Source organism: Carassius gibelio, chromosome A10 (genome assembly GCF_023724105.1).
Source record: "Carassius gibelio isolate Cgi1373 ecotype wild population from Czech Republic chromosome A10, carGib1.2-hapl.c, whole genome shotgun sequence".
NCBI classification, from domain to species: Eukaryota; Metazoa; Chordata; class Actinopteri; order Cypriniformes; family Cyprinidae; genus Carassius; species Carassius gibelio.
The window spans coordinates 15,353,919-15,369,673 of record NC_068380.1 but is presented as its reverse complement, the minus strand read 5'-3'; the positions used below and the strand labels follow the sequence as shown (position 1 = coordinate 15,369,673).

The 15,755-nt window shown below is 33.4% G+C and overlaps 1 protein-coding gene and 1 long non-coding RNA gene across 3 annotated transcripts; one reads left to right on the top strand and one right to left on the bottom strand.

The window, feature by feature from the left end:
- Positions 1–7,033: 7,033 nt before the first annotated feature.
- Positions 7,034–8,808, bottom strand: LOC128021697 (uncharacterized). Its single transcript, XR_008185640.1, has 3 exons — positions 8,680–8,808; positions 8,118–8,491; positions 7,034–7,182 (listed from the first exon to the last, which is right to left on the bottom strand). It is a non-coding gene; the product is annotated as an uncharacterized LOC128021697 (long non-coding RNA).
- A 4,656-nt stretch (positions 8,809–13,464) lies between these two features.
- LOC128021326 (transmembrane protein 230) lies at positions 13,465–15,719 on the top strand. Of its 2 annotated transcripts, none has more exons than XM_052608435.1 (4): positions 13,465–13,624; positions 14,029–14,150; positions 14,235–14,357; positions 14,430–15,719. In XM_052608435.1, the coding sequence occupies exons 2-4, from the start codon at positions 14,052–14,054 to the stop codon at positions 14,568–14,570; spliced, it is 363 nt and encodes a 120-aa protein (XP_052464395.1). In that variant the 5' UTR covers positions 13,465–13,624; positions 14,029–14,051; the 3' UTR covers positions 14,571–15,719. The 2 variants fall into 2 exon arrangements, with proteins under 2 accessions (XP_052464395.1, XP_052464396.1); XM_052608436.1 differs by having other exon boundaries at positions 13,476–13,624; positions 13,971–14,150.
- The last annotated feature ends 36 nt before the right edge of the window (positions 15,720–15,755 follow it).

Here is a 15,755-nt window from a genome sequence, read left to right as displayed (position 1 = left end):
GTTTTTTCTTCTTCTTTTTTTGCCTTTCTTGTTTTAGAAAACAACTTTGTGCATCTTAAGGAATAATAGCACTTTGGGCATACTGTTGTATATCCCATCAGACTGCACAACAGTGCCTAGTGTGGCTTCAACACCTGTGAACAATTATTGACTGTCTTCTGCACACTGATGCGTACACCTTAAATCATCTTCTCATATTAGGTTTTTGTTTCACTGCATAAAAAATTACATATTTGCATTTGTATCTGTGAAATGTCATAATATAGGTTAAATAATCCCTATCACATCTTATTTCGGTTTTTCAGTCTTGATGAAACTCTTGTTTAAGTTCCATTAGGTTGAATTGCAGCCGTCCGCACGTGGCTGTCGTGCTGTTTTGTGTTAATTTTATTATTAAAGCTTATTTTGAATGTCCGCTGGTTCCCGCCTCCTTCCCAAGATTCAGAAGCTTTTATAGTGTTACACTGGTGCCGAAACCTGGGAGGAAGGAGGGACGCGCTGCTGAAGATAACTTGTCGCTGTGGTGAGTCTGCGGTGCCATCGAGCAGGGCGAGGCAGTGTGCCGCCGTGGACGCTTGAGGGAGCGGAGGAGATGGCACCGTTCGCCAGGGGCCCGAGCCTGCTGCCATCCCCCGGAAAGGGGAGGAGCAGAGAACGGGGACTCCTCCCGGCTGCCCAAAACCTGGTAGAGCCGTCGCCATCCACTGGGCGGCGGAGGAGTGTCGTGCATTTTGTTGTTTTCGATGATTTTGCTTTTAGTTTTCTCAAGAACTATACAGTAAAATGCCTTATAAATGAATACAGCGATAGTTATGGTCACTCTGAATACATATGACTTGAAAGAATGAGCTAACCTATAAAGGAACCCTTTATAGGTTAGCTCATTTCACAAAAAAACTTGACAATGAATATATTGATAGTCAGGGTCACTCTGAATACATGTCCACTGAAAGAATGAGCTAACCTATAAAGGAAACCTTTTTATGAGTGTTGGAAAATGGGACACAGTGCAATTGCTAGGATGCATTTAGTTTTTTGGGGGGAATTTGATTTTAGTTTTCTCAAAAAATATACAGTAAAATGCCTTGAATATTAATACAGCGATAGTCAGGGTCACTCTGAATACATGTCCACTGAAGAAATGAGCTAACCTATAAAGCATACCTTTTTATGAGTGTTGGAAAATGGGACAAACTACAATTGCTAGGATGCATTTTTTTAGGGTGAATTTGCTTTTAGTTTCTCAAAAACTATACAGTGAAATGCCTTGAAAATGAATCCAGTAATAGTAGGGGTCACTCTGAATACATATGCATTAAAAGAATGAGCTAACCTATAAAGGAACACTTTATATGAATTTTGGAAAATTGGATAAACTGCAATTGCTAGGATGCATTTTGTTGTTTTGGGTGAATTTGCTTTTAGTTTTCTCCAAAATTATACAGTAAAATGGCTTGAAAATTAATACAGTGATACTCGGGGTCACTCTGAATACATGTCCACTGAAAGAATGAGCTAACCTATAAAGGAAACCTTTTTATGAGTGTTGGAAAATGGGACACAGTGCAATTGCTAGGATGCATTTAGTTTTTTGGGGGGAATTTGATTTTAGTTTTCTCAAAAAATATACAGTAAAATGACTTGAATATTAATACAGCGATAGTCAGGGTCACTCTGAATACATGTCCACTGAAGAAATGAGCTAACCTATAAAGCATACCTTTTTATGAGTGTTGGAAAATGGGACAAACTACAATTGCTAGGATGCATTTTTTTAGGGTGAATTTGCTTTTAGTTTCTCAAAAACTATACAGTGAAATGCCTTGAAAATGAATCCAGTAATAGTAGGGGTCACTCTGAATACATATGCATTAAAAGAATGAGCTAACCTATAAAGGAACACTTTATATGAATTTTGGAAAATTGGATAAACTGCAATTGCTAGGATGCATTTTGTTGTTTTGGGTGAATTTGCTTTTAGTTTTCTCCAAAATTATACAGTAAAATGGCTTGAAAATTAATACAGTGATACTCGGGGTCACTCTGAATACATGTCCACTGAAAGAATGAGCTAACCTATAAAGGAAACCTTTTTATGAGTGTTGGAAAATGGGACACAGTGCAATTGCTAGGAAGCATTTAGTTTTTTGGGGGGAATTTGATTTTAGTTTTCTCAAAAAATATACAGTAAAATGCCTTGAATATTAATACAGCGATAGTCAGGGTCACTCTGAATACATGTCCACTGAAGAAATGAGCTAACCTATAAAGCAAACCTTTTTATGAGTGTTGGAAAATGGGACAAACTACAATTGCTAGGATGCATTTTTTTTTAGGGTGAATTTGCTTTTAGTTTCTCAAAAACTATATAGTGAAATGCCTTGAATATTAATACAGTGATAGTAGGGGTCACTCTGAATACATACAGTATTGTTCAAAATAATAGCAGTACAATGTGACTAACCAGAATAATCAAGGTTTTTAGTATATTTTTTATTGCTACGTGGCAAACAAGTTACCAGTAGGTTCAGTAGATTCTCAGAAAACAAATGAGACCCAGCATTCATGAAATGCACGCTCTTAAGGCTGTGCAATTGGGCAATTAGTTGAATTAGTTGAAAGGGGTGTGTAATAAAAAAATATACAAAAAACCTTGATTATTCTGGTTAGTCACATTGTACTGCTATTATTTTGAACAATACTGTATGACTTGAAAGAATGAGCTAACCTATAAAGGAACATCTTTTATGAATTTTGGAAAATGGGAAAAAGTGTAAGTGCAACAATGGATTTTGATGTTTTGGGTGAATTTGCTTTTAGTTTTCTAAAAAAACTATAGAGTAAAATGCCTTGAATATTAATACAGTGATAGTAGGGGTCACTCTGAATACATATGACTTGAAAGAATGAGCTAACCTATATAGGAACACCTTTTATGAATTTTGGAAAATGGGAAAAAGTGTAAGTGCAACAATGGATTTTGATGTTTTGGGTGAATTTGCTTTTAGTTTTCTCCAAAACTATACAGTAAAATGCCTTGATAATTAATACAGTGGTAGTCTGGGTCACTCTGAATTCATATACATTAAAAGAATGAGCTAACCTATAAAGGAACACTGTATATGAATTTTTGAAAATGGGAAAAAGTTTAAGTGCAACAATGGAGATTGATGTTTTGGGTGAATTTGCTTTTAGTTTTCTCCAAAACTATACAGTAAAATGCCTTGAATATTAATACAGTGAAAGTAGGGGTCACTCTGAATACATATGACTTGAAAGAATGAGCTAACCTATAAAGGAACACCTTTTATGAATTTTGGAATATGGGAAAAAGTGTTAAGTGCAACAATGGATTTTGATGTTTTGGGTGAATTTGCTTTTAGTTTTCTCCAAAACTATACAGTAAAATGCCTTGATAATTAATACAGTGGTAGTCTGGGTCACTCTGAATACATATACATTAAAAGAATGAGCTAACCTGTAAAGGAACACTTTATATGAATTTTTGAAAATGGGAAAAAGTTTAAGTGCTACAATGGAGATTGATGTTTTGCGGGAATTTGCTTTTAGTTTTCTCCAAAACTATACAGTAAAATGCCTTGAATATTAATACAGTGATAGTAGGGGTCACTCTGAATACATATGACTTGAAAGAATGAGCTAACCTATAAAGGAACACCTTTTATGAATTTTGGAAAATGGGAAAAAGTGTAAGTGCAACAATGGAGTTTGATGTTTTGGGTGAATTTGCTTTTAGTTTTCTCCAAAACTATACAGTAAAATGCCTTGAAAATGAATACAGTGATAGTACGGGTCACTCTGAATACATATGACTTGAAAGAATGAGCTAACCTATATAGGAACACCTTTTATGAATTTTGGAAAATGGGAAAAAGTGTTAGTGCAACAATGGATTTGGATGTTTTGGGTGAATTTGCTTTTAGTTTTCTCCAAAACTATACAGTAAAATCCCTTGATAATTAATACAGTGGTAGTCTGGGTCACTCTGAATACATATACATTAAAAGAATGAGCTAACCTATAAAGGAACACTTTATATGAATTTTTGAAAATGGGAAAAAGTTTAAGTGCAAAAATGGAGATTGATGTTTTGGGGGAATTTGCTTTTAGTTTTCTGCAAAACTATACAGTAAAATGCCTTGAATATTAATACAGTGATAGTAGGGGTCACTCTGAATACATATGACTTGAAAGAATGAGCTAACCTATAAAGGAACACCTTTTATGAATTTTGGAAAATGGGAAAAAGTGTAAGTGCAACAATGGATTTTGATGTTTTGGGTGAATTTGCTTTTAGTTTTCTAAAAAAACTATACAGTAAAATGCCTTGATAATTAATACAGTGGTAGTCTGGGTCACTCTGAATACATATACATTAAAAGAATGAGCTAACCTATAAAGGAACACCTTTTATGAATTTTGGAAAATGGGAAAAAGTGTAAGTGCAACAATGGATTTTGATGTTTTGGGTGAATTTGCTTTTAGTTTTCTCCAAAACTATACAGTAAAATCCCTTGATAATTAATACAGTGGTAGTCTGGGTCACTCTGAATACATATACATTAAAAGAATGAGCTAACCTATAAATGAACACTTTATATGAAATTTTGAAAATGGGAATAAGTTTAAGTGCAACAATGGAGATTGATGTTTTGCGGGAATTTGCTTTTAGTTTTCTCCAAAACGATACAGTAAAATGCCTTGAATATTAATACAGTGATAGTAGGGGTCACTCTGAATACATATGACTTGAAAGAATGAGCTAACCTATAAAGGATCACCTTTTATATATTTTGGAAAATGGGAAAAAGTGTGTGCAACAATGGATTTTGATGTTTTGGGTGAATTTGCTTTTAGTTTTCTAAAAAAACTATACAGTAAAATGCCTTGATAATTAATACAGTGGTAGTCTGGGTCACTCTGAATACATATACATTAAAAGAATGAGCTAACCTATAAAGGAACACCTTTTATGAATTTTGGAAAATGGGAAAAAGTGTACAGTATTGTTCAAAATAATAGCAGTACAATGTGACTAACCAGAATAATCAAGGTTTTTCGTATATTTTTTTATTGCTACGTGGCAAACAAGTTACCAGTAGGTTCAGTAGATTCTCAGAAAACAAATGAGACCCAGCATTCATGATATGCACGCTCTTAAGGCTGTGCAATTGGGCAATTAGTTGAATTAGTTGAAAGGGGTGTGTTCAAAAAAATAGCAGTGTGGCATTCAATCACTGAGGTCATCAATTTTGTGAAGAAACAGGTGTGAATCAGGTGGCCCCTATTTAAGGATGAAGCCAACACTTGTTGAACATGCATTTGAAAGCTGAGGAAAATGGGTCGTTCAAGACATTGTTCAGAAGAACAGCGTACTTTGATTAAAAAGTTGATTAGAGAGGGGAAAACCTATAAAGAGGTGCAAAAAATGATAGGCTGTTCAGCTAAAATGATCTCCAATGCCTTAAAATGGAGAGCAAAACCAGAGAGACGTGGAAGAAAACGGAAGACAACCATCAAAATGGATAGAAGAATAACCAGAATGGCAAAGGCTCAGCCAATGATCACCTCCAGGATGATCAAAGACAGTCTGGAGTTACCTGTAAGTACTGTGACAGTTAGAAGACGTCTGTGTGAAGCTAATCTATTTTCAAGAATCCCCCGCAAAGTGCCTCTGTTAAAAAAAAGGCATGTGCAGAAGAGGTTACAATTTGCCAAAGAACACATCAACTGGCCTAAAGAGAAATGGAGGAACATTTTGTGGACTGATGAGAGTAAAATTGTTCTTTTTGGGTCCAAGGGCCACAGGCAGTTTGTGAGACGACCCCCAAACTCTGAATTCAAGCCACAGTACACAGTGAAGACAGTGAAGCATGGAGGTGCAAGCATCATGATATGGGCATGTTTCTCCTACTATGGTGTTGGGCCTATTTATCGCATACCAGGGATCATGGATCAGTTTGCATATGTTAAAATACTTGAAGAGGTCATGTTGCCCTATGCTGAAGAGGACATGCCCTTGAAATGGTTGTTTCAACAAGACAATGACCCAAAACACACTAGTAAACGGGCAAAGTCTTGGTTCCAAACCAACAAAATTAATGTTATGGAGTGGCCAGCCCAATCTCCAGACCTTAATCCAATTGAGAACTTGTGGGGTGATATCAAAAATGCTGTTTCTGAAGCAAAACCAAGAAATGTGAATGAATTGTGGAATGTTGTTAAAGAATGATGGAGTGGAATAACAGCTGAGAGGTGCCACAAGTTGGTTGACTCCATGCCACACAGATGTCAAGCAGTTTTAAAAAACTGTGGTCATACAACTAAATATTAGTTTAGTGATTCACAGGATTGCTAAATCCCAGAAAAAAAAAAAAATGTTTGTACAAAATAGTTTTGAGTTTGTACAGTCAAAGGTAGACACTGCTATTTTTTTGAACACACCCCTTTCAACTAATTGCCCAATTGCACAGCCTTAAGAGCGTGCATATCATGAATGCTGGGTCTTGTTTGTTTTCTGACAATCTACGGAACCTACTGGTAACTTGTTTGCCACGTAGCAATAAAAAATATACTAAAAACCTTGATTATTCTGGTTAGTCACATTGTACTGCTATTATTTTGAACAAAACTGTAAGTGCAACAATGGATTTTGATGTTTTGGGTGAATTTGCTTTTAGTTTTCTCCAAAACTATACAGTAAAATCCCTTGATAATTAATACAGTGGTAGTCTGGGTCACTCTGAATACATATACATTAAAAGAATGAGCTAACCTATAAATGAACACTTTATATGAAATTTTGAAAATGGGAATAAGTTTAAGTGCAACAATGGAGATTGATGTTTTGCGGGAATTTGCTTTTAGTTTTCTCCAAAACGATACAGTAAAATGCCTTGAATATTAATACAGTGATAGTAGGGGTCACTCTGAATACATATGACTTGAAAGAATGAGCTAACCTATAAAGGATCACCTTTTATATATTTTGGAAAATGGGAAAAAGTGTGTGCAACAATGGATTTTGATGTTTTGGGTGAATTTGCTTTTAGTTTTCTCCAAAACTATACAGTAAAATGCCTTGATAATTAATACAGTGGTAGTCTGGGTCACTCTGAATACATATGACTTGAAAGAATGAGCTAACCTATATAGGAACACCTTTTATGAATTTTGGAAAATGGGAAAAAGTGTAAGTGCAACAATGGATTTTGATATTTTGGGTGAATTTGCTTTTAGTTTTCTCCAAAACTATACAGTAAAATCCCTTGATAATTAATACAGTGGTAGTCTGGGTCACTCTGAATACATATACATTAAAAGAATGAGCTAACCTATAAAGGAACACTTTATATGAATTTTTGAAAATGGGAATAAGTTTAAGTGCAACAATGGAGATTGATGTTTTGCGGGAATTTGCTTTTAGTTTTCTCCAAAACTATACAGTAAAATGCCTTGAATATTAATACAGTGATAGTAGGGGTCACTCTGAATACATATGACTTGAAAGAATGAGCTAACCTATATAGGAACACCTTTTATGAATTTTGGAAAATGGGAAAAAGTGTAAGTGCAACAATGGATTTTGATGTTTTGGGTGAATTTGCTTTTAGTTTTCTCCAAAACTATACAGTAAAATGCCTTGATAATTAATGCAGTGGTAGTCTGGGTCACTCTGAATTCATATACATTAAAAGAATGAGCTAACCTATAAAGGAACACTGTATATGAATTTTTGAAAATGGGAAAAAGTTTAAGTGCAACAATGGAGATTGATGTTTTGGGTGAATTTGCTTTTAGTTTTCTCCAAAACTATACAGTAAAATGCCTTGAATATTAATACAGTGAACGTAGGGGTCACTCTGAATACATATGACTTGAAAGAATGAGCTAACCTATAAAGGAACACCTTTTATGAATTTTGGAATATGGGAAAAAGTGTAAGTGCAACAATGGAGTTTGATGTTTTGGGTGAATTTGCTTTTAGTTTTCTCCAAAACTATACAGTAAAATGCCTTGAAAATGAATACAGTGATAGTACGGGTCACTCTGAATACATATGACTTGAAAGAATGAGCTAACCTATATAAGAACACCTTTTATGAATTTTGGAAAATGGGAAAAAGTGTAAGTGCAACAATGGATTTTGATGTTTTGGGTGAATTTGCTTTTAGTTTTCTCCAAAACTATACAGTAAAATGCCTTGATAATTAATACAGTGGTAGTCTGGGTCACTCTGAATACATATACATTAAAAGAATGAGCTAACCTATAAAGGAACACTTTATATGAATTTTGGAAAATGGGAAAAAGTGTAAGTGCAACAATGGAGATTGATGTTTTGCGGGAATTTGCTTTTAGTTTTCTCCAAAACTATACAGTAAAATGCCTTGAATATTAATACAGTGATAGTAGGGGACACTCTGAATACATATGACTTGAAAGAATGAGCTAACCTATAAAGGAACACCTTTTATGAATTTTGGAAAATGGGAAAAAGTGTAAGTGCAACAATGGATTTTGATGTTTTGGGTGAATTTGCTTTTAGTTTTCTAAAAAAACTATACAGTAAAATGCCTTGAAAATGAATACAGTGATAGTACGGGTCACTCTGAATACATATGACTTGAAAGAATGAGCTAACCTATAAAGGAACACTTTATATGAATTTTGGAAAATGGGAAAAAGTGTAAGTGCAACAATGGATTTTGATGTTTTGGGTGAATTTGCTTTTAGTTTTCTCCAAAACTATACAGTAAAATGCCTTGATAATTAATACAGTGGTAGTCTGGGTCACTCTGAATACATATACATTAAAAGAATGAGCTAACCTATAAAGGAACACTTTATATGAATTTTGGAAAATGGGAAAAATTTTAAGTGCAACAATGGATTTTGATGTTTTGGGTGAATTTGCTTTTCGTTTTCTCCAAAATTATACAGTAAAATGCCTTGAATATTAATACAGTGGTAGTCAGGATCACTCTGAATACATATGATTTGAAAGAATGAGCTAACCTATAAAGCAACCTTTTTTATGAATGTTGAAAAATGGGACACACTGCAATTTCTCGGATGCATTTTTTATTTGGGGTGATTTTGCTTTTAGCTTTCTCCACAACTATACATTAAAATGCTTTGAAAATGAATACAGTGATAGTCAGGGTCATTCTGAATGCATATGATATGAAAGAATGAGCTAACATATAAAGGAACACTTCTTTGTGTAGGAAACTGGGACAGTGCAATTGGTAGAATGCATTATATATATATATATATATATATATATATATATATATATATATATATATATATATATATATATATAAATAAATATATATATATAAATATATGTGTGTGTGTGTATATATATATATATATATATATATATATATATATATATATATATATATAAATATAAATAAATATATATATATAAATATATGTGTGTGTGTATATATATATATATATATATATATATATATATATATATATATATATATATATATATATACACACACACACATATATATATATATATATATATATATATATATATATATACACACACATATATATATATATATATATATATATATATATATATATATATACACACACTGAAAATCATTAATATTGTAATTTATAATCTCTAATAAACGATTTAAAATGATTTATGTACAACACAAACGTTTATATACAATAATGAGTTAAAATAAGCGAAAGTATAAAGGAAACGTGTGTACGACTGCTTCTTTACATGCATTTTGACTGCTCTCAGCACCCGTACCGTAAGTGCATGATTACACGCGCAAAGGAAAAAAAAGTGCGGCTGGCTTGACCGTGTATTTTCAAAGCGCGGCTGGCTTGACCGCAGTATATATTTGGGGATTAAATGGTTTAAGAACACAACACAATCACCGCAAGAGGAAACAAGCATTTGTGTAATTGGACATTTGACTCAAAACTCGACTGAGAAATTACAATAGTTGTCTAGCCTGCTACTTCTACGAACTGTCAACAAATTAGACACACTGCCACACTACTTAATACAGTTTCTACTAAACAAACTGATACCAATTCAAACGAACTCGAAAGCGATGAACAATCACGCAGCTCTTCAGTTTTGAGGTACAGGTTCTGATACCATAATAATCGCGTCTGCGTTCGCAATTATATCCATTAAATCAGTCAAACAAACATTAAGTTGCGTTTTTCATCTTCATTCCTTCTAAATATCCTTCTCAAAATTAACTGCACTTACCTTAATTCAGAGCAACATGTGTAAACACGAATGAGTTTTTTTGAATGAGAATAACGCGAGTCTGATGAGGAATCTGATGGGATGTAACAGTGCTTGTGCAAATATATCAGCCTACTCACTCTCTCTATCTCTCTCTCCCTCTCTTTCATGGTAAAGGAGCATTTTTTATGATAAGATTATTTATTTATTTAATTATTGCCATACTAAGTTGTTTGCATGATTAATTGTTAAGTCATATTTTAGTCAGTGTTTTCTTAGCTTCTAATAGGCATAGCCAGTGTGTGTCAAAGATATTGTCTCAAGCTTATATACCATGTATACCATGTTTTATCTGTTGTCAGTAGGGGTCAGTTGCAACACATTGTTGCAACATCCCAACATGTTGTCCCTAACCACAACATTGATGTAAAAAAAAACTTCCCATAACATTACATAATTGTAATTTTATGGTTTAATAAAGAACCCCTTTCAATATTTAGGTATCTCTTCTGTTTTATAAATAGTAAATAGGTTAAAATCAGTTCTAGTCTGATGTGGACTAATTTCCTTCACTCATATATGTCACACACTTACTTATAACTTACTTTATCCATTTACTATTCTGTTTGTATGCAGCCAGTTTAACTTATTAAAGACTCTATCTGTGCACACATAAAATAAAGACATTTCAAAATGATATTTAAGAATGAGTTTGAATGATGAATAGAATTTAATGCATGTTTTATAGATATATATATAGTAAATTTCATACTAATTATGACAGCATTTTTATTTTTGGAAAATTTGAGACTCCTACTTAAACATTTCTTCTTTCTTGCGACTTCCAAACAGTTACACAACCTAGTTTCAGTGACAAAGATGGTCAAAGTGAATTTTAATGCATAATGTTCTTAGAAGAGGTTTATTCAAGTCATTGTCTGTATCAATTGCATTTTGATGTATTTTTGAATAACAATATATCTGAATAAAAAAATAAAATAAAATAAAACATCACGTCATTGATCCATGTGCATTTGAAAACTTAAGTGCTTTGTTGTGGGCCTTGGCTTTTCTTGTGTTGGTTTGATATGAAAGTTTCTGAGCACATTTTGTTTCTGCTCGAACAGTCGGTGGAGAACAGTATAATTCATCAGCACTGATCACTGACGTCCCTGAAGGTCAGCTTTGGTAATGAAAGTGAATGTCACAGCCACAGAAAATAAGTGATTTATGGGGCTATATGAAATGGCATTCCCACCTGTGGCTGTGAATGTCGCTTTGTGTTTCTTCAACTGTCCATTACTTTGTCTCGAAGATCCATCATCATGATTGGTTTCATAATTCCTTCCATAATAATCCATGCCCTCAATCTATTACCAGAACAAGGCTGACTCGTCAAAGGTTGCATGCCTCTGTTGTCACTGCATAAGAACATAGATGTCATGACATTTCAGACTTTCTTTATAGATTACGTTAATGGTGTTCATTAAGTATTTGACTGTTTCTGGTTCTCATCCATATTCATTGTATGGAAAAGAGCAGCAGTAACATTCTTTAAAACATCAGTTTTTATGGTCATCAGAAGACCTTGGGTTTTGAATGACAAGAGCGTTTAAATAATTCATTTTCATTTATTATTTTTTTCTCCAAAAACAAAGAAATGAAAAACACATGCACCCTCTTTCGTCTTTTTGTTTATTCTTATTTTTATTTTTTGGGCTGCATACACCATGTCCATCATAGAATGCTTATTCATGCCAGATCTTATGTCCATGCGCTTTTTTGTCCTTAAATCAAAACTGTGAACACTTCTGTCTTGTGTTTTTCATATTCCTCCTTGTCGTGCTTGATGCAGAACTTTAATGCAAGCATGACTGATTGCTTGCACTGACTTTGAATGCCTTGGCTTCCATCTCCTCCCTTGTTGTCAACTTAAATATTTAAGCTATTGAGGCACTTGCCTAAAAGCTGCAGTCTCAAGACGTGCTGCGAATGTTAAGGCTCTTTCATTGTTTAGTTGTAGGCTTACTTTGGAAGCCAGCCAACGTCAGCAGTTGCACAAACCATAAAGAATATAGAGGAAAGAATGAATCCTCCGATTAGAAGCTGACAAACAATGGGCCAGATGAATGGGTTTAGCACCTAAAAAAGTGTCTAGAATAAACAAAAAATACCATTGTCATAGTCCTTATATTGTCACTGTATTAGAATAATAAAATATGAGTTTACAGCATCATCTACACACCCACGGCAAGTTTAGCAGAAAGTTTATGAACGTACAATTAAATTATTTATTGATATTATATAGGGAAAATATGGTTACATAAATGTCACAAGCAATTTCAGATTTTTTATTTTATTTATTTCATAATTTTTCCAGGCTTTTACTTGAACCTATATACCGAAAAAGCAAATTCCGCCCATCTGAAGATGAATTGTCACTCAATTTAGTTACAAAAGCACTGTCATTTAACAAACAAAGTCAGTTAAGAGGTTGTTTATTACTTATTCTCAAAAGCACTTCAAATTCCACATCATTTCACTCTTGATTCTGTGTCTGAGAGGTCACAGGCACGGCACACACGCACGGAAATATAACAATATTTCTTTTTTTTTTTTTTTTTTTTTTTTTTTACAATAATTACATTTAACTTGTTAATTATTATAATTGTATGTTTCATACTCATTTATCTGTATATTGTTTATTCATTAAAGTTATTTTTAAATGTATTATTATTATTATTCAGTTTAATCTAGTACTGAGATACACGAAAAAGCAGGCTGACTGAGTCATTTAAAGTTTGTTTGTATGTTTATTCTTTTTTCTTCATACACAAAAATACATATAGGGCCTATATTATTATTATTTTTATTAATCGGTTTGTGTTAATTTATAGATGTTTTACTGATGCATTATGCATTAACTGATGTATATTAACTTTAAATTATATTCATTTAAAATAAATTCTAAATGATTTTTTTAAATTCATGTCGTCATTCGTTCATTTCACTTTTTGCATGTATTTTTCCCTGACATTTGACTATGTGCATTTGTTAATTGTAATGATTTATTCTACTAATGTACGGTTTAAAATATATTTAATATTATTTCACATTTAATATTCTTTAATGTATTTTGTTTAATTATTTTTACTATTTTAAACGATATCCTGTCATCTGCACACCTAAGGCGAGTTGCTATTGGCTGCCGCGGTTCTTCTTCCCTGCGCGCGCAGGTTGGAATGGGAATAAGGAAGTAAACAATGTCCGCAGAAGGTTGAGCAGTGTTTTCACAGGGAAGCGAGCAAAGTTTTCGTTGTCCTGTGGAAGTAGCAGTTAAAAATCAACCCCGTTGATCTGGTGAGTATATGAACGCTTTTATAAACTGACCAATACCGAGCAGATACAGTCGAAAACAGCAGTTCGATAGTTATGACTCACGTCTGTATAAATAACCTCTTGGGTGTGTTATCTAATTATATAATAGCTGCTATTAAATAATTACCTAGCCTGAGACAGTAGGCCATACCACCAGAATGTTATCAAATTACTGTGTGTGAATTTAAATGTAGACTGGTGTTTAGACAGTAAACATGACAGTCTGAAAATGATCTAACATGAGTTTTCCTCTGCACTATTGTGATGCATGTACTGTATATTATAAGTTAAAACTAACTTTCTGCTTTCCCACAATAAACCACAACAGGAGCGGATACTGTCTCAGATAATCACTGTATAATTTGCTACTCTTCATCATTTTCAAGTGCCAATAATCCTAAACCTCATCATGATGGCAACTCGGAACAACACAGCCAGTGCTGCTCCAAACAATAAGGTGAAGTACTCCAGACTGGCAGATAGTGATGAAGGCTACATTGATCTACAGGTGAGAAAAACGGATTGTTATATAGTATCATTATAATTATATATGTATTCTTTGTAGCATAAATAAACAAACACTGTCTTCTAGTTCAAGAAAACACCACCTAAAGTACCCTACAAGGCTATTGCGCTGGCAACCTTCCTATTTCTGGTTGGCTCTATATTGATTGTTGTTGGATCCCTTCTTTTGGCAGGATACATTAATGTCGTGGTGAGTAAACCAATCTGCAGTATTGTAAATATCTGTCAGTATGTTAGACAGTGATGTATGGTCTTGTTCTAGTACCCAGATCGCACGATTCCTGTTCTCATCATCGGCATACTGATCTTTCTTCCCGGATTCTATCATCTGCGGATTGCTTACTATGCTTCTAAGGGTTATCGTGGTTATTCTTACGAGGACATCCCAGACTTTGATGACTGAACGGATCTGGACATACAGAATGCTGTTACTTCTATGTGTGTTTTTTTTTTTTTTTTTGCAGATGTTGCATGATTTGCCTTTAGACTTTTATTCCCTGTTTTCTCTAGGAGAGAAACTGTAGCACACTGTGCTTTACTTGAGCTGAATATCTTTATTTTACCAAAAGAAAAAAACAAGTGCAATATTAAGCAAAATAGAGTATTTATTTAGCTAAATGCATAAAATGCCAACAAGAAATATGCTGATATTTTCTTAGCTTTTATAAAACTTGAAAAAGTATTGTTTTAAAAGCTAGAAATTGAATGTATTTGTAATGGAGCATGTTATTTACTGTATATACACTGTCAGTCAAATGTTTGGGCTCAAATATGATTTGTATGCCAAAGATGAAAATAATATATATATATATAATAATATATAATAAATTAGAATTTGGGGTGCTACTTATGTACAATGGACATTTCTTAATATTAAGCCTGAAATGTGTTTTAATGTCACTGTTGACGAGGATTGTATGGTCTTTGAATAATATCGGTCTTCAAATGCAAGGTATTTAATGTGTACCTGTACTGTATGATTGCCACAGTTCCCCTTCAGCAGAATCTGTACCTAAAGTATACTTAAAATAGTTCCACTTTAGCACACTCATAATACTTCAGTATCTTTAATTGGACTTCAGCACTACTTCTGCACAATTAAAATGCATGGAGTACAGCATCTGGTGTTCCTGTTAAGCAGACAAAAGTACGATTGCAGGGTATTTTTGAGTACATAATTATTTAAATGCATTTGTAGTATACTTGGCATGAAATATATTAAGTATATTTATTTTTCTCTAAGGTGGGAATTTCTGTATTGTTTAAAAAGTTCCCCAGGATGCACCTCATGAGGTCCTGAGTATGTAGAACCAGAATCTAGGCAAAAGGTGTTGACTTTGAGGGATGCAAGATATTTTATATTTTATTTTTTTGCTTATTGATTGTCCTATATACTTCTGTTTGTGTTCCTATGCTTGCATATTTGTTATTTTGTCCATTATTAACCATTATTTTAAAGTGAGGGAAATAGTAAGATTGAGCAGATGTGTCCAAACATTTGAATGGTAGTTGCCGTATTGTTTTTGTGGAATAAACCATTTTATTCCATCTTCTCCTTGGTTTGAAAATGTTTTAAGGAAGTATTGAT